Source organism: Pseudorca crassidens, chromosome 4 (assembly GCF_039906515.1).
Source record: "Pseudorca crassidens isolate mPseCra1 chromosome 4, mPseCra1.hap1, whole genome shotgun sequence".
In the NCBI taxonomy this organism is placed as follows: Eukaryota; Metazoa; Chordata; class Mammalia; order Artiodactyla; family Delphinidae; genus Pseudorca; species Pseudorca crassidens.
In genome coordinates, this window is record NC_090299.1 from 118731763 (window position 1) to 118751050 (window position 19288).

General features: G+C 36.5%; 1 protein-coding gene across 16 annotated transcripts in view; it reads left to right on the top strand.

The window, feature by feature from the left end:
- PTPN13 (protein tyrosine phosphatase non-receptor type 13) overlaps positions 1-19288 on the top strand; it is a 235696-nt gene that overhangs the window by 170350 nt on the left and 46058 nt on the right. For 8 of the 16 annotated variants that reach the window (XR_010943112.1, XM_067736502.1, XM_067736512.1 and 5 more), the window contains 10 exons: positions 7891-7980; positions 8533-8640; positions 8812-8943; positions 10309-10772; positions 11795-11926; positions 13225-13318; positions 16001-16086; positions 16784-16946; positions 18313-18527; positions 18642-18740. Coding sequence is in view for 15 of the 16 variants with exons in the window: in XM_067736502.1 (XP_067592603.1) it covers positions 7891-7980; positions 8533-8640; positions 8812-8943; positions 10309-10772; positions 11795-11926; positions 13225-13318; positions 16001-16086; positions 16784-16946; positions 18313-18527; positions 18642-18740 (1583 nt within the window). In the remaining variant the exon portion in view is untranslated. Of the gene's footprint in view, positions 1-7890; positions 7981-8532; positions 8641-8811; positions 8944-10308; positions 10773-11794; positions 11942-13224; positions 13319-16000; positions 16087-16783; positions 16947-18312; positions 18528-18641; positions 18741-19288 lie in introns of all 16 variants that reach the window. The other 8 variants (XM_067736501.1, XM_067736511.1, XM_067736507.1 and 5 more) reach the window with 2 other exon arrangements.

Consider the following 19288-nt stretch of genomic DNA (forward strand, 5'->3'; position numbering starts at 1 on the left):
TTATCTTCTAGGTCACTTATCTGTTCTTCTGCCTCAGTTATTCTGCTATTGATTCCTTCTAGAGAATTTTTCATTTCATTTATTGTATTGTTCATCATTGTTTGTTTGCTCTTTAGTTCTTCTAGGTCCTTGTTAAACATTTCTTGTAGTTTCTCTATTCTATTTCCAAGATTTTGGATCATCTTTACTGTCATTACTCTGAATTGTTTTTCAGGTAGACTGCCCATTTCCTCTTCATTTGTTTGGTCTGGTGGGTTTTTACCTTGCTCTTTCATCTGCTGCATATTTCTCTGTCTTCTCATTTTGTTTAAATTACTGTGTTTGGGGTCTCCTTTTCACAGGCTGCATGTTCATAGTTCCCTTTTTTTTTTGGTGTCTGCCCCCAGTGGGTGAGGTTGGTTCAGTGGCTTGTGTAGGCTTCCTTGTGGAGGGTAGTGGTGTCTGTGTTCTGGTGGGTGGGGCTGGATCTTTTCTTTCTGGTGGGCAGGGCTACGTCCGGTGGTGTGTTTGGGGTGTCTGTGAACCTAGTATGGTTTTAGGCAGCCTCTCTGCTAATGGGTGGGGTTGTGTTCCCGTCTTGCTAGTTGATTGGCATGGGGCATTCAGCACTGGAGCTTGCTAGCCATTGAGTGGAGCTGTGTCTTACTGTTGCAACGGAGATCTCTGGGAGAGCTCTCGCCAATTGATATCATGTGGGGCTGGGAGGTCTTTGGTGGTCGAGTGTCCTGAAGTCAGATCTCCCACCTCAGAGGCTCAGGCCTGAACCACGCCAGAACACCAAGACCCAGTCAGCCACACAGCTCAGAAGAAAAGGGAGAATAAAAGAAAGAAAAAAAATAATAATAAATTTTAAAAAATTTTTAAAATAGAAAATAATAATGTTAAAAAAAGAAGAGAGCAACCAAACCAATAAACAAATCCACCAATGATAACAAGCGCTAAAAACTATTGTAAGATAAACCTAAAAATCAGAAACAAATCAGTTGCAGACAGCAAACCCCAAGTCTACAGTTGCTCCCAAAGTCCACTGTCTCAATTTTGGGATAATTCATTGTTTATGCAGGTATTCCACAGATGCAGGGTACATCAAGTTGATTGTGAGGATTTAATCCGCTGCTGCTGAGGCTGCACGGAGAAATTTCCCTTTCTCTTTGTTCGCACAGCTCCTGGGGTTCACCTTTGGTTTTGGGCCTACCTCTGCATGTAGGTTGCCCTCAGGCATCTGTTCCCACCCAGACAGGACAGGGTTAAAGCAGCGGCTGGTTAGGGAGCTCTGGCCCAGGGGAGGGAGGGGTATGGTAGTTATAATTGGAATGCTGGCCGAGCCTGCTGCAGCAGAAGCCAACATGACATTGCAGCAGCCTGAGGTGCACTGTGTGTTCTCCCAGCCAGCTTGTCCCTGGATCACAGGACCCTGGCCGTGGCATGTTGCACACGCTCCCAGGGCTGTGTGGATAGCGACCTGTGCTTGCACACAGGATTCTTGGTGGCTGCAGCAGCAGCGTTAGTGTTTCATGCCTGTCTCTGGGATCTGAGCTGATAGCCATGGCCCATGCCCATCTCTGGAGCTTGTTTAGGCGGTGCTCTGCCTTCTGTGGGCAGACAGGGAAGGAATCCCCTCCAGTCGCGCACCCTGAAACAATGGTCTCTTGCCTCTTTGGCAGCTCCAGCCTTTTCCCAGACTCCTTTCCGGCTAGCTGTGGCACACTAGCCCCCTTCAGGCTGTGTTCACACAGCCAACCCCAGTCCTCTCCCTGGGATCTGACCTCTGACGCCTGAGTCTCAGCTCCCAGCCGCCACCTGCTCTGGCGGGTGAGCAGACAAGCCTCTCAGGCTGGTGAGTGCTGGTCGGTACCGATCTTCTGTGTGGGAATCTCTCCGCTTTGCCCTCTGCACCCCTGTTGCTGCGCTCTCCTCTGTGGCTCCGAAGCTTCCCACCCCCATCTCCACCAGTGAAGGGGCTTCCTAGTGTGTGGAAACTTTTCCTCCTTCACAGCTCCCTCGCAGGGTGCAGGTCCCATCCCTATTCTTTTGTCTTTGTTTTTTCTTTTTTCTTTTGCCCTACCCAGGTATGTGGGGAGTTTCTTGCCTTTTGGGCAGTCTCAGGTCTTCTGCCAGCATTCAGTGGGCGTTCTGTAGGAGTTGTTCCACATGTTGATGTATTTTTGATGTATTTGTGGGGAGGAAGGTGATCTCCACGTCTTACTCCACCACCATCTTGAAGGTCCTGATGTTGGCTAAAGGTTTATCAATTTTATCTTTCAGAAAACTAGCTCTTGGTTTCATTGATCTTTTCTATTGTTTTTTTGGTCTCTATTTTTTTTTTAATTTCCTCTCTGATCTTTGTTATTTCCTTCCTTCAGCTGACTTTGGGTTAGGTTGCTTATTTGATATTTTTCTTGTTCTTGAGGAAGGCCTGTATGACTATAAACTTCCTTCTTAGAACTGCTTTTGCTACATCTCATAATTTTGGAGAATTGTGTTTCCGTTTTCATTTGTCTTAAAGTATTTTCTGATTTCCTCTTTGATTTCTTCATTGACCCATTGGTTTTTTCAGTAGCATGTTGTTTAGTCTCCACATGTTTGTTCTTTTCCCATTTTTCTTTCTGTAATTGATTTCTGGTTTCATACCATTTTGGTAGGTCTAAATGCTTGACATAATTTCTGTCATCTTAAATTTGTTGGCACTTGTTTTGTTGAGACTTTATCCTGGAGAATGTTCCATGTGTACTTGAAAAGCATATGTATTTTGCTGTTTGGGGATGGAATTTCCTGTAGATATCTGTTAAATCCAACTGGCCTGTTGTATCATGTAAGACTACAGTTGGCTTATTGATTTCCTGTCTGGATGATCTGTCCATTGATGTCAGTGGGGTATTAAAGTCCTCCAACCATCCAAGGGGGCTCATGTCCACTTTGCAGGACCCCAGGACTAGAGCGCCCAGTCTGCGCCTCTCACCACTTACTCCCCAAAGCTGGTCTCTGCCCATGTATTTTCCCTTTACCTCTGAGTCCTCTTCCAGGGGCACAGGTCCTGACCTGATCATTTTTGTTTCCTTCCTACCTGACTACATGTGAGTCTTTCTTACAGCCTTGGTTGTACAGGAGTCTTTCTGCCAGTTTCTAGTGAGAATTGTTCCACACGTAGACTTATTTTGATGTATTCATTGGGGTGGGGGTGAGTTCCATGTCTTCTTATTCCACCATCGTGATCAACCCCTCTAATATTCCTTATTAAGAGAGTCAAAAAGTAAAAACATTTAAAAAATGTGTAGAACTTATGCAAGTCTTGTGTAAAATTGGTTTGCAGTTTTTCTTGTTTTATTATAATTCAGGATTACTGTACAATTGAAAAGTAACTTTTAGCTGAATTTGTCACCTTCCTTCCTGTTCAAACCACAAAATGGGGTCAAACACCAAACTCTTAACAAAAACAAAATGCAAAAAGCAAAAAAAACTCATGTGAAAAAACTTATTCTGGTGCAAAGTAACTTGTAAGGACAGTTAAGTAAACTTTTTCCCCAGTATTAGAACTGATTATTGTCTTTATGAACATTCTTAATTCCTAGTAATAAAATGTTGTACAGATTAGTTTTTAGTCAGATGTCAAGGACCAATGTAACTTTAAATGCTAGGGGTTTTTTTTTTCACCTAAAGTTTAATTAGAATACATACAAAGTTGAAAATTATAATAAAAAATAAAAGTCCAGAGTGCTCACAAAGGATTCAACAGATATGAGAATTAACCAGAAGCAAAAGATAGAGTCAAATAAATTGAGAACTGAAAGGAACTAAAAAGTTTATCTAAACGAAACCTTTCCATTCTATGAATGAGTTAAATGAGTCCCAGAAATGTTATATGGCTCACATTCACTCAGCTAATTCATGCTAGCACAGAAATAAAACACCAAAATTTCCATTATGATCCTTCTTACCTACCACCGGAACAGTTAGTGTATTAAGTAATATAACAATGGAAAATACCTCTCTTTGTTTTTATACCAATGTGGTGTTACTGACCCATCATCCCCGAGTTTGAATTGGATCTTTTTCCCTAGAGTGAGCGATGAATTTATCCAGAGCCTCCTCTACTTATACAGTCCAGTTCCTCTTAGACATGGAGCTGCCTGATAGTTGACAAGGGTCTAGATCTATAGCCAAGAAAATGAATTTTTCTTGCAAAAAGATTGTTGACACACTTAAATTGATTATATGACTTTGCCCTTATCAGAAACATGCTTTTACTGGGAAATTCAAATAGTTTACTCGTAGATGTATCTATCATTAGTATCCACAGTTATTCTAGTTGGGGACTGAATATATCCACATGAACCTTGTGAGAGATGAGAAAGGCAACATTGGAACAACAATCTCAAATGCAGAGAGGGTGTACATTTAATTTCTAAATTACACATTTGTTGATTATTCTTAAGATATTTCCCAGGTAAACATTATTGGGAATGACACCAGCATGTATTAATTAAAGAAATGGAAATTTCTATTTGAGCCTCTTACACGTTAAAATATCTGCAGAATTTGCTGTGGTCATAAAGTATATTAATGGGAAAAGAAAATTCTTTTAAAGATGTAAAAATATGTATTCCTTGAATATTAATGCTTGTTTCCATACAGTAATTAAAATAACTCAGAAATGTCTTGGTACTTGAAATATCTAGCTCATCACTTTCAATGATTCATAAATTCTACTTATCCTCATTGAATTCTATAAGTTTAAATTTAGTTGGGCTCTTATGTACTATATATCCTCAGATACTTCCTTCTCTTTTTTTTTATTTTTAGCCAATGAGAAAGTATTTTGAATATCTATGTGAATATAATACCAGATAGATAGAAACTCAACATGTGCACAGTAGTGTCTAGTAACATGTAGGTCTACACCAACATCCTTTCTTCCTTTATCCCCACATTAATGTCACTTTATATCATGGTGGCAGAAGGGAGGGTTCCCTATTAAAAAGAGTAGGTTAGCAAAGCTTCCCTTTCCAAAATAATAATTCAGCTCCACCCGACTCAAACCTTGTACTCCAGCCAAGCTGATCTGTGACGTTTTTGCAGAAACTTTTCTGCCTTTTTTCCATCTCAGCTTTTGTTAATGCCTTACTTGTTGTGTATAACCATCTCTGTAATCCACTTATTAAAACTCTACCTCATGTCCTTGAAGTCTTTATTTCTGGCAAGAAGAAACCTCTCCTCTCTTACAGCTCTGACTCATGCCTTCATAATACAACTGTTTCTCTGAAGTCTTAACATTCTATTTATCAGTCAGACTAAATCTTTGTTCTTCTAGCCTGATCTGATTGCGCTTACATTTATTATGCTAGCAGCTTTCATATTATCTCTTTTTATTTTCCCCAATTGCCTAATGTGGGACTTTCACAGGAAAACTATTCAGCAAACATCTGAAAGGTGAAAGTATAATTGAATGAATTAATATTCATATCTCACTGATGAGTCCTTGAAAACAGAGAGCTTAATCTATTACTTCTAGTTAGGGAAATAAATAACATAAAAACATTGCACATTTTGTGTGTGTGGGGGTCTATACACATATTCCAATATTGTTTACCTGGGAAATGTTTTAATATCCATACACACACCCACACATGTACATTTATTAGCCAAATAAGTAATATAAATAACCAATCTTGTTTGTACATATGTTGGAAATGAAAATAAAGAAATGGCATTTTTATTCTTTGAATCAATACCTTTGACTTGTCACAGATACTCCTTAGGAACATTCAGAATATTGATCACTTTTGTAATTGAAGGCAGAAACACTCTGTGTAAAGCAAATGGACTCTGTCTTCAGAATGGTGATAAAAGTTTACATTTAATACCTAACACGACCTCATCCCTTATTTGTTTTATTTTATGGGTTCATTCTATTGTATTTTTTATTTGGTTCTAGCTGAAAATTAGGCCTAATTGTCTATTTTAGGCTAAAAGTATCTTGGATACCTAGATAATATTAAGTTAGGCAATAATTGATTCATGAACTTTATGCTTGTTTGTATAAACCAAATATATAAGGCTCTTCACACCATTGTCCAGTGATCTCTTTTTTTGGAATCTCATTAATTAATTAGAAATACTGAACTACTACCACTCCTATTGATTATAACTAAGTTTATAACTAAGTTTTGGTCAAAAAGAAACAACAGAATAGGGACGTGTATACTACAGGGAGCTAGCAAACTTGCACTAGTACTTGGTGTTTAAGGGACAAGGTTAATTGACTCCAGAGAGCAAATGGTTGTTATTGTTTTCTGAAATTAATGGAGTTTATTTCTAGAATATGAAGTATCACATTTTCATCATTTAAACATTAAGATATGTTGCGTAACAAAGTTACTATTTATAACATATTAATACAATTTTAAATCCATGGGTAGTCATATGTTGGCAGATAATCTCTAGTTTTCAAAAAGCTTCAATATGCTTAAGAACTATGTAGAGGTGAATTTTCAGATTTAGTTTAAACAAATATCTTTCTGAGTGTGTTGAACTCATTTACCACCACCTCACACACAGACCAGTGTAAACTATTAAATTACAGTTGATGTTAAGAAGTGTATTAATTTGCTAGAGCTGCCATAACACGATCCCACAGATTGGGTGCCTTAAACAACATAAATGTATGTTCTCACAGTTCTGGAGTCTGAGATCAAGGTGTCAGCAGCATTGATTTCTTCTGAGACCTCTCTCCTTGGCTTTGTCGGTGGAGTTATTCCTCTTTCTTCACATGGTCTTCCCTCTGTGCACACACACGTCTGTATCCAAATTCCCTCTTCTTATAAGGATATCAGTCATATTGGATTAGGCCACCCTAAAGACCTCATTTTAACTTATCTTTTTAAAAACCTATCTCCAAATATGGTTAACTTCTGAGGTACTAGGAGTTAGGGTTTCAACATATTTATTTGGAGGAAAGGGAGGAGCAACACATTTCAGCCCATAGCAAGAAGGGTGTGTATGTGTGTGTTTTCACATGCTCTGATTTTTAAATAAATGAAGTAATTTTATTAAGATGACAATTAAGTGGTATATTTATTGGTTTAATTTAGGAGATATTTGTATATGATCAGCTTACTTTAAAAAAAACCCCAAGTAGGAATAAGAAAAAGTAAATTTTAGTTCTGATGCCAACATTCACTCAATGTATTTAGCTAGCATTTATCAAGTACTAAAGGCATTTTGCTGGCCAGTGATACTAGCTGATAATGTTGAGCAAGTCATGAACTATTATTCCTCATCTGCAAAACAATGATTAGAAATCTCTTTGCTTACCTCATGAGATTGTTCCACAAATAAGAAACAGAAGTCCTTTGAGAATGTGCCAGCCAAGTCATTATTAATGGGATTTAAAAGAATAAATCCTGTTTCTTCGTGTTGCTCTTTTACCCTAGAACTTACACGAATGTTTTACACATTATAAGTAGAAATGCCAACCACTTATTAGTGGGAAATTCTTAACATATTGAGCATTATCAAATTCAGGAAGTCAACTGTCATATAACAGAAAGACATGAAGTCTGACAGCCTAAGTTTAAGGTTCACCTCTTGCCTGTACTAGCTGAGTAAACCTGCTCAAATCATTTAACCTCTTGAGATCTATTTATGCATTTGTAACTGAAATATATCAATACATATTTCACAGGGAACCATTTATAAGGAATAAATGTGATAACATAATCATTTGGTAAACTATAACTCACTATCAACATATAAGATAATGGCATATTATTTAAAATATGATTTTAAAGTGACCGAGCAATCTGTTAGTGAGCTTTATTTAAATTAGAACAAGCAGTCTAATGCCCAAGCATGTTATGTTTATTTTATCTTAAAATTGTGCATTTCCAATAGATGTGCTGCACAAAAGATGGAGCATAGTATCTTCACCAGAAAGGGAGATCACCCTGGTTAACCTGAAAAAAGATACAAAGTATGGCTTAGGTAAGTCACTGAGATTCTTAAAGGTCTGTGAAATTCAAAGAGAAAAAGTCAGTTGCATAGCATTGGCATTGAGGCCCCAGCCCACTTCTGCCTACCTGCATCCCCTTTACCCAACCTGCCCAGTCAGGAAATGTCAAAGATGAAATGCTTACAAGCAATATTTCCACCAAATTTAAGTCCCATCTCACATGTGTTACCTATTAAATTATATTTGATATGAGACTACACTTCTATGTGTCACGCAGGCTAATCATTAGTCCTTGAAAGCACCAGTATCATGAAGATCCTTTTATTTTTATTTCTACTTATTTTTTATGGAGATATAGTTGATTTATAATATCATATAAGTTTCAGGTGTACAACATAGTGATTCACAATTTTTAAAGGTTACACTCCATTTATAGTTATTATAAAATATTGGCTATATTCCTGTGCTATATAATATATTCTTGTAGCTTATTTATTTTATACATAGTAGTTTGTACCTCTTAATTCCCTACCCCTATCTTGCCCCTCCCCATGAAGATCTTTTTAAAATGTGCTGTTTCACAGGATTTCAAATTATTGGTGGAGAAAAGATGGGAAGACTGGATCTAGGTATATTTATTAGTTCAATTACCCCTGGAGGACCAGCTGACTTGGATGGATGCTTAAAGCCAGGTATTTATTTTTAGGTAATTTCCTAAGTACTTAACTGACAGGCATGAATTTGCACAGATGGCAAAAGTAGAACTTGGGCAAAACAAAACTAATGAGGGGCAGGTAGCATTTCTAAGATTTAGCATGAATTTCTCTTTGATATAGAAAATATTGGATCGTCTATTTTTACAGGAGACCGTTTGATATCTGTGAATAGTGTGAGTCTGGAGGGGGTCAGCCACCATGCTGCAATTGAAATTTTGCAAAATGCACCTGAAGACGTGACACTTGTTATCTCTCAGCCAAAAGAAAAGATATCCAAAGGTAATGTTGTGAATGGCTCTTAGCTGTGTGTTCTGTTTCACTTTCCACAAAAATTTCAATACGTGGAGCAATAAATTAGATTTAAACTTATTTCCTTTCTGGAAATGTAATATGTGTAGTTCTGATTGCTTTAATTTTATGCATCAGTATAACTTTTTCATTCATCACTTCTAAGATTTTCTGTCTTATTCTTCTTTAGTAATACATGCATAAAAATGGATTTGTTGTGCAAAATCAATATCACTTAATTAAATTCTGAGTACTCGGTGTGTTCCATCACTTCTTAGGCCAAATCAGAAATAAAATTCTTAATAATTGCCTAATTAATATAGTTATATAACAGTTACCTATGAAGTCCAGTCGTGAACCTGATTATAAAAGGATACCAACACACCAGAAATGTAGAAGCAAGACCGTATCATTTTGTCTCATAATCCCTGCCATTAGCATGTTGTGACAAAAAAGGCACTTGACAAAGACCAGATGACTTTGAGTTCAAGCCATACCTGAGCCACTTATTAGCTGTGTGACAAGTCCTCTTGAGCTATGGTTGTTTTTCTTTCTTTAGAGCGGATACAGTGACCTGGCCCTGCCTTGTCTGTCTTGCACAGAGTTGTCACGAGGATCAAGTGGTGGGGCAGTGTTAGAAAGCAGCACACACAGCATGTGCAGTGAGCAGTGAGAAAGGCTCAGAGTCCAGGGGCAGATTCTGTCTCACTGCTTAACACTTTATACTTCTTACTGACTTTTAGGAATTCTTTGTATATTATTTAAGTTTTCCTTATTTGCTTGCCATGTAAGACTTCATTTCTAATAAACTTGCATCTGTAATTCTTTTACGCATGTCACCTGTGGATTGTGTCTTAGGAAAGCTTTCGTAAGTGGCTTTTTGAAAGAACTATGTATGTAAGGAATTCGGAGTTGCCTTCCTTGATAATTACTTGGAGTCCAAAAAATGCAGTCTGATAAGACAATATAAAACAAGTAAATATGTAACCATTAAATAAGGATCAAGGATTTTTGGAGATTCAAGTTATCTCTAGTTAGGGAATTGAGAAAGTCTTCACAGGGGAGACTCACTAGAAATAGGTCTTGGAGAATGGAAATGAGGAGTTAAGGCAAAAGGGGTCCACATTTCCATAGAAGCTGCGGAAAGAAAGACCCAAAGAGGAAGCAAAGGAAACAGAAAGCATCTGCTACTTTTGTTGAGTCCTTGTCATGGTTCCAAGCCCTGGTTCATGTGTCGTATGTGTGTTATCCTATGTAAAATCCTCCCAACAATCACCAGGGAACATTGTGCATATATGTAAGCACAAACATGTGTCACTAACCTGTTATCCTCATTGCCGGATTTTGACTTTTCAGTGCCTTCTGCTCCTGTGCACATTGGCATTGGCATGAAAAACTACATGAAGAAAGCTTCCTACGTGCAAGACAGTGCTGTAAATTCTTCTGAGGATCACTGCTGGCCACGTGGCACCCCAGGGCACATCTCAGATAGCTCATTTGGGCTGTCTGGGGGCCTGCGGGAGGGAAGCCTGAGTTCTCAAGATTCCAGGACTGAGAGTGCCAGCTTGTCCCAGAGCCAGGTCAATGGTTTCTTTGTCAGCCACGTAGGTGACCGAAGCTGGCAGGAATCAAAGCACGGCAGCCCTTCCCCATCTGTGATATCCAAAGCCACTGAGAAAAAGGGGACTTCTACTGACAATAACCAAAGCAAAGCTAAAAAAGCAGGCATTTGTGATGCAACAGATTACTCTGACCGTGGAGATTCAGACATGGATGAAGCCACTTATTCCAGCAGTCAGGATCATCAAACACAAAAAAAGGCATTGTTTAATTTGAATCTTTGTTTTTTTCACTTAACAAAGCAAACAACAGCAAATATATTACAGAGCAGAATAATCTACTATAAACTGAGTACATTGTTCTGGAAAGGAGAAATAGTTTATATATTATGCTACTAACTGCTACTGCATTTGATGCTAACTTTCAGAGAAATTAGCAGCTTTGAATACTAACTCCAAACTGGCTGTCATTCTGGGAACTTGCTACATGATTACATAAAGGAATGAATAATCCGATTATGATTGTTTTCTATAAATTGTTTATCTCTTGATATTTATATTAATAAGAAAATTTAATATCTTAAAAATAGTTCCTAAATAGTTCATATAATGGACAGTTGACTTTACTATTGATAGCCTAAATTATTCTGAAGTTCTGAATGTATGATAATAAGAGCAACAAAATAGAAAATTGTTCATTTCCTAGAAATTTTAGAAATGATATAAATTTATACGCATATTCACAAGCGGGTTCAGAAAAGAACCTTAAGCCCTTTGTTCACTGAAAAACATTCCTCGTAAGAGAGTTATGTCCTTATAAACTGGGCTTAGCTGTTGTGTCTGTGTTTATAGTGGATTTGTAAACATTAGCAAAGTAAACATGAGGCCTACTCATCTTAAAGGCCCAAGTTAAAAGCTACTGCTTGATATGTATTGTTTTTTAAATGAAATGGAAATACTTTCTAAATTTGAGTGTATAAAAAGCATTGGATAAGGATTATGTAAAAGCCAGGTTTGAACTGGGTTCTGGTCTTCCCTCTGCCATATCTGTTTGACCTGAGGAAAGCCCTTTAATCTCTAGACCTCAATTTCCTCAACCATAAACTATGAAGGCATTGGATTAGATGATCCCTAAGATCTCTTCCAAACTTCATGATCTTCAAATCTACTCTGTCCCTTAATGTCTTACTTTTTCTTAATTTAAAAAAAAAACACATATTGATCTTCCATTAATAATTCAGTTTGACTCTAACAAGAAATCCTGTTTGTTTTTCTTTATTAAGGAATCTTCCTCCTCAATGAATACATCCAACAAAATGAATTTTAAAACTTTTCCTTCATCACCTCCTAAACCTGGAGATATCTTTGAGGTTGAACTGGCTAAAAATGAAAACAGCTTGGGGATAAGTGTCACGGTACTGTTTGACAAGGTTTTCAAATGTTTTCTCTTCTCCATTTCCAGCAGCCTATTGTATGTCAATTTATTAATTGAATTATTTTGCTTCAAAAGGGAAACTTGTCAAATATTTCCAAAATTAAAAATTGAATTATATCTTAAGACTTCTTTTAAAAAACTTGAGTGTGCTACTCACTTTTTCCTGTGGTTTAAAAGAAATTAGACAAATGCTGTTTTCCCCCATAGATCTCATACTTGCTTAATCTGAATACAAGACTTGAAAAATATAAAATTATATTTTGTTTGTTAATAAGTAACATACTTATTAACAAATAAGTATGTTTTGTATACATTTGACGTCTTCTGCATTAGCATGGAATAATACATTTTAATCTACATTAAAATAATTAAAGTCTAATAAATGTTTATATGGCCTTTCGCTTCATAATACATCTTAACATGTAAATATGATTAGTATCTTAATATTAGAAGTTCCCAAGAATATATGTAGTACTTTTAAAGTAGGTAAAATATGAGCATAGGCTATTTGATGAAATCACTTTAGAATTCTATTAATGAATACACTGTACCCTAAGTGTAACATTATCATTTATGACATTTGAAGGATATTGTTAGTTATGAAAAGCCATTTAGAAGTAAGGTAGAAATAGCACTCTTAACATATAGAGATCAAAAAGCAAACCTACTTTTCTTTCAGTTTTAATAATACTGTAACCCTTTCCCCCTTGTTCATAAATTCCTTGGAATTTTATTATCTTCCTATTGTGAAGGGAAATAAAAGCTGAATATCCACAAGAGATGGAGAATCTACTCATTAGATCTCATCTACACTGTAACAAAACTTCTATACCAACATCTTTTAAAATGAAAAGAAAATTTTCCCTTGACTCATGAGGTTTGCTTTCAGATTAGCAAATATGATCTGAAGTATATTATTACATATGCTGTTTTTTCTGACAGTTATATTCTCACACTAATATTGCATGGATGGATTTTTGCTTGCTGCTTGTGTGTAATGCATGGTATAGACTTAAAAAAGGAAGAGCAACTCCTCATACAGTCAAGATCTGGCATGTTGTTATTTTCTGAATAAAGAATTTTTCTAAAAAAGTAACTGCTTTAACATTTGGAAAACTTACTAGAAATATTCTTGGGTATTGAAATAATTGCATGTGCTGATGTGATGCTGCTGCTTTGGCTGATGAATTGAATGCTTTCTATGTCTCAGATTGGAAAGATAGAGTGGGAAATTTTTCATATTACAAAATGCTATTTTATTTGTCTTTTTGCGCTTAGGGAGGTGTGAATACCAGTGTCAGACATGGTGGCATTTATGTGAAAGCTGTTATTCCCAAGGGAGCAGCAGAGTCCGATGGCAGAATTCACAAAGGTAGACTGTTTGTGTGTATGGGAATTACATATAGGATTATCACTTCAACAAATAAAGAAGAAATTGGAAAGTTGATACAGATGTTCAAATTATTCATAATATGAAATAAGAACATATCAATTATTTTAAGACTACAGCATTAAAAAACTCCTTGATATAATTCCAAAAAAAATATTTTTTTTTGGAGTATAATTGCTTTACAGTGTTGTTAGTTTCTGCTGTAGAACAAAGTGAATCAGCTACATGTATGCATATATCCCCTCCCTCTTGAGCCTCCCTCCCACCACCAACCCCCACCCCCACCCATATCCCACCCCTCTAGGTCATCACAGAGCATTGAGCTGAGTTCCCTGTGCTATACAGAGCTGTAGCAGCAGCTTCCCACTAGCTATGTTTTACACATGGTAGTGTATATATGTCAGTGCTACTCTCTCAATTCGTCCCACCCTCCCCTCCCCATGCTGTGTCCACAAGTCCGTTCTCTACATCTGCGTCTCTTTTCCTGCCCTGCAAATAGGTTCATCAGTACCATTTTTCTAGATTCCATATATATGTGTTAATATATGATATTTGTTTTTCTCTGTCTGACTTACTTCACCCTGTATGACAGACTGACTCTAGGTCCATCCACATCACTTCAAATGACCCAGTTTCGTTCCTTTTTATGGCTGAGTAATACTCCATTGGATATATGTATCACATCTTCTTTATCCATTCATCTCTTGATGGACATTTAGCTTGCTTCCATGTCCTGGCAATTGTAAATAGTACTGCAGTCAGTGAACATTGGGGTACGTGTATCTTTTTGAATTATGTTTTTCTCAGGGTATATGCCCAGTAGTGGGATTGCTGGGTCATATAGTAGTTCCATTTTTAGTTTTTGTTTTTTGTTGGTTTTTTTTAACACCTTTATAGGAGTATAATTGCTTTACAGTGGTGTGTTAGGTTTTACTGTATAACAAAGTGAATAAGCTATACGTATACATATATCCCCATATCCCCTCCCTCTTGCGTCTCCCTCCCACTCTCCCTATCCCACCCCTCTAGATGGTCACAAAGCACCGAGCTGATCTCCCTGTGCTATGCGGCTGCTTCCCACTAGCTATCTGTTTTACGTTTGGTAGTGTATATGTGTCCATGCCGCTCTCTCACTTCGTCCCAGCTTACCCTTCCCCCTCCCCATGTCCTCAAGTCCATTCTCTACGTCTGCGTCTTTATTCCTGTCCTGCCCCTAGATTTTTTTAGATTCTATATATAGGTCCATCCACCTCACTACTAATAACTCAATTTTGTTTCTTTTTATAGCTGAGTAATATTCCATTGTATATATGTGCCACATCTTCTTTACCCCTTCATCTGTTGATGGACACTTAGGTTGCTTCCGTGTCCTGGCTATTGTAAATAGAACTGCAGTGAACATTGTGGTACATGACTTTTTGCATTATGGTTTTCTCAGGGTATATGCCCATTAATGGGATTGCTGGGTCATATGGTAGTTCTATTTTTGTTTTTTAAGGAATCTCCGTACTGTTCTCCAAAGCAGCTGTACCAATGACATTCTCACCAACAGTTCAAGAGGGTTCCCTTTTCTCCACACCCTCTCCAGCATTTATTGCTTGTAGATTTTTTGTTGATGGCTATTCTGACCATTGTAAGGTGATACCTTATTGTGGTTTTGATTTTCATATCTCTAATAATTAGTGATGTTGACCATCTTTTCATGTGTTTGTTGGCAATCTGTGTGTTTTCTTTGGAGAAATGTCTGTTTAGGTCTTCCACCCATTTTTGGATTGGGTTGTTTGTTCTTTTGATGTTGAGCTGCATGAGCTGCTTGTATATTTTGGAGCTTAATCCTTTGTCAGTTGCTTTGTTTGCAAATATTTTCTCCCATTCTGAGGGTTGTCTTTTGGTCGTTTTTATGGTTTCCTTTGCTATGCAAAAGCTTTTAAGTTTAATTAGGTCCCATTTATTTATTTTTGTTTTTATTTTCGTTAACTCTAGGAGGTGGGCCAAAAACTCTTATTTTAAGCTTATTCTCTCGTATCAGAAAATATCTTGACAGTGTTTTAGTTCATGTTTTGTATTGATACTTTCTAAGAAGCAAATTGCCAGAGATTGCAAAAGGGATATTGCCCTTGCAAAAACACTGACATCTGCATTTCTAATAAGAACTAACTAGGTTTGTTCTCTCCAGTCTCTCTACATTTGTAGTTCAGTTTATCTTTTTTCCCTAATTTAAACAGATTTTATAATATATACAATATTCTGTTCTAAAATGATTAGCCATAAGGCTTCCCTGGTGGCGCAGTGGTTGAGAGTCTGCCTGCCGATGCAGGGGACACAGGTTCGTGCCCCGGTCCGGGAAGATCCCACATGCCGCGGAGCGGCTAGGCCCGTGAGCCATGGCCACTGAGCCTGCGCATCCGGAGCCTGTGCTCCACAACGGGAGAGGCCACAACAGTGAGAGGCCCACGTACCACAAAAAAAAAAAATGATTAGCCATAGAATTGAGAAAGGAATTAAGTACATGTTAAAGAAACTCTGTGACACAGTTTTGTCCAGAATTTGTCTGAGTCCCTCCTCAAGCAAATTAGTACAAAAACGAGACCATAAGGTATTAAAGAACATGTAGAATCTTTATTTTATGATTTGCTTCTTTCAACATTACTGCCTAATTTGTAGGTGATCGTGTCCTAGCTGTCAATGGAGTTAGTCTGGAAGGAGCTACTCATAAGCAAGCTGTGGAGACACTGAGAAATACAGGACAGGTAATAGATCATTATACCAACCTTTTCTAGATACCATAAAACATAATAATGTGTGAATAATACCAATTTCACTGAGATCTCCAAATTTATTAGTCAAGAAACAGCCTGATTCGTGTAAACATGCTTGTATTTTTCCCTCCAAACTGGGAAGCAAGTATTATGTTGAGGATTTTTATTTAGGAAGCTGGCTTTCTCTGTCACATTTAGCCCTTATATTACCAGAGATCTGACAGGAGGAAGGAGGCAGATTGCATTAAAAAATTTTTTATAAACATGTACAAATATCTAGTGATTTTCACTTCTAGTTATTTCAGCCCAGAGGCTAAATTCACATTGGTCTAATACATTTTGAGTCAGGGAGTTTACCAAATTATTTATAAAGATCTTTATATTATTAGGTTAGTGGTGATTTTATTTTAATACCTGAATTTTCTATAACATGTTTATATTATTTTTATAATAGAAGTTTTTTCTTTCTAATAGTTTATCTTTTTATACAGTTTTCAAAACCTTGATTTTGAAATTTTCAGTCCCTTGCTTTTTCCCTCTATTTTTTTCTCCCTCTACTTGTATTTTGGTAGACCAGGTAGTTACTTTAAATGATTTTATACCATCAACTATACGAAGTCCTGAAAACTTACCTACTTTCTTATAAAACTTTCTTCTAAGTTAATGAAGTACTGTTCTATTTGTCCAGGTGGTTCATCTGTTGTTAGAAAAGGGACAGTCTCCAGCATCCAAAGAACATGTCCCTGTAACCCCACAGTGTACCCTCTCAGATCCAGATGCCCAAAGTCAAGCCCCAGAAAAAATGATGAAGAAAATGACTCACATAAAAGACTACAGCTTTGTTACTGAAGGTCAGACCTTGGGAGACTGTCACCTCACATTAAACTTATTCCTGGATTATTTAAAATGTGATTTTTACATGTTGGATCACAATTCATACCTGGGTCTCTTTATTTATTCTTGTCAAGTGTAAATAATAATCTGATGCAGCACTATACTAAATTAAAAAAAAAAAAAACAGACACGTTTGTAGCTGTTGAAGTCTGAAAGGCTTTGGATAATGAAATCATGCACAAAGCAAATTATGGTCATTTAATAGTGCCTTAAATAGTTGTCAAATTCAAAATAAAATTTGTACAGGAAAAATATAAATAATTGCTGAGAATGGCTTCAAACCCATATGAAACCTTGACTCTTACATTTTTTATATTTCTGTTTAATTGTATGGACTTGTGAAGCTAAGCCTGGGCAGAAATTCACTAACAGTTCCCAGATACTGGTTTTTCTTACAAACTTTGCTAGCCTTTGGACATACCACTAATTGGAAGTAAAATAAGGAAATTAAGACTGATGTGGTAGTGAGTTTTTCATAAGGCTGAATGTGTTCATAATACGGAAGTGCCCTCTGAGTCCATCTGTCTTCCTTTTGAGGTTATAAATGTCCTTTACTTTATAAATGGTAGTGGTGGTATTTGGTCATTGTTTTGTCTTTATTTTAAATTTTTCTTTGATTATACAAATGTTAGCAACTCTGAATTATTCTCCAAAATAAAAAGAAAATATTAGCCCAAGCTATATTATTTTCCCTGATTATGAAAATAAAATTAGTGTATCCACTTAATCTCACTGCCTTACATTCTTTATTTCTTCCATTACTCTTTCTCTAAATATGTTTTTCATGCTTTCCGGGTTATTGTTCTTTTAATTTCTTTTGTTGATGAGAATTTTATCACAATGCTTTGCAATTTTCTGGATTAAATTGTACCTCACCTAAATATTAGAAGGTCACCTCACTTGCCCTTAACCCTTCTCTATCATCTGTTTTGCTCTTCTTACCATCTCTTTCCCATTGTATACCTGAATTTCTCTTATTCTTCTCCTTTCTTGTTTTTTTCCCTCTTTTTCTCTGTCATTGTACAGTTTTATAAAACATATGGAATTAAAACATAGTTTCATTTTCAGAACCCTTATTTCAGAACCCAATTTTCTGTTCAAACAGCATATTAGTTCATGCAGCTTAAGTTTTCTTAATAATAGAGAGTGTGAAATAGGATTTAAATACAGAATAAGCATACAATAATTGCATATAAAGCTGTAAATACGGTGGAAATGGGCTTTTTAAAATGTATCTAAAAGTATATATGTTTATATGTTCATATGTATACACAGCCTGTTAAGAATATTTACTTTCTTTCTTTTTTTTTTTTTTTTCTCCAGAGAATACATTTGAGGTGAAATTGTTTAAAAATAGCTCAGGCCTAGGGTTCAGTTTTTCTCGAGAAGATAATCTTATACCCGAACAAATGAACATCAGCATAGTAAGGGTTAAAAAGCTTTTTCCGGGACAGCCAGCAGCAGAAAGTGGACAAATTGATGTGGGAGATGTTATCTTGAAAGTGAATGGAGCCTCTTTGAAAGGACTGTCTCAGCAGGTGAGCCCCCAGCATGTGGAGTGCAGCATTTTTAATGAGTTAGATTGGCTTTTCAGAATGATTTCATAATGCTGGTTTAACTGTATCTTCATTTCTCACTCATGGTACCCACAGGAAGTCATATCCACTCTCAGGGGAACATCTCCAGAAGTATCCTTGCTTCTCTGTAGACCACCACCTGGTGTGCTACCAGAAATCGACCCTGCTCCTTTGGTGAGACTTAGGAAAAGTAATTTCTATATTTACAGAGTATCAATTGAATGATTAATTCAGTTGTAGTGGTTTCATCATAGTTTGATCTCCTGGGTTTCATCCTAGTTACTTCTTTAGCTAGGAGTATTATCTTGTGTGGGTCTCATAATCTCTGAGTGTAATCTATGTTTGTAATATAAAGTAATTTAGTTCACTTTCTCTTCTCTCCCTTCCAATTCTAAGATTCTAGGATTTTAGGAATTTATTTTCCAAACATAAATACAAAAAGACATAAAACAATGGCTACAAAAACCTTTTATCCATTTCTTCATTGAATCAAATTTGGAAATGTAATCCTCATTCTGAGCTAGTTTAGATGAAAATGAGAATTATTTAAGATTTTTTGCCTTAACTTTTAATACTAGAAATCACATAGGCAGTATGTTTGTCCATTTCCTTTCTTATGTTAAGGAATAGCTAAAGGATCCAAAATCTATTTTGATGGTTATTTATACATTGCATACTGATAGGTGGGAATCCATACATAGATGAATAATAATCTAATTGAA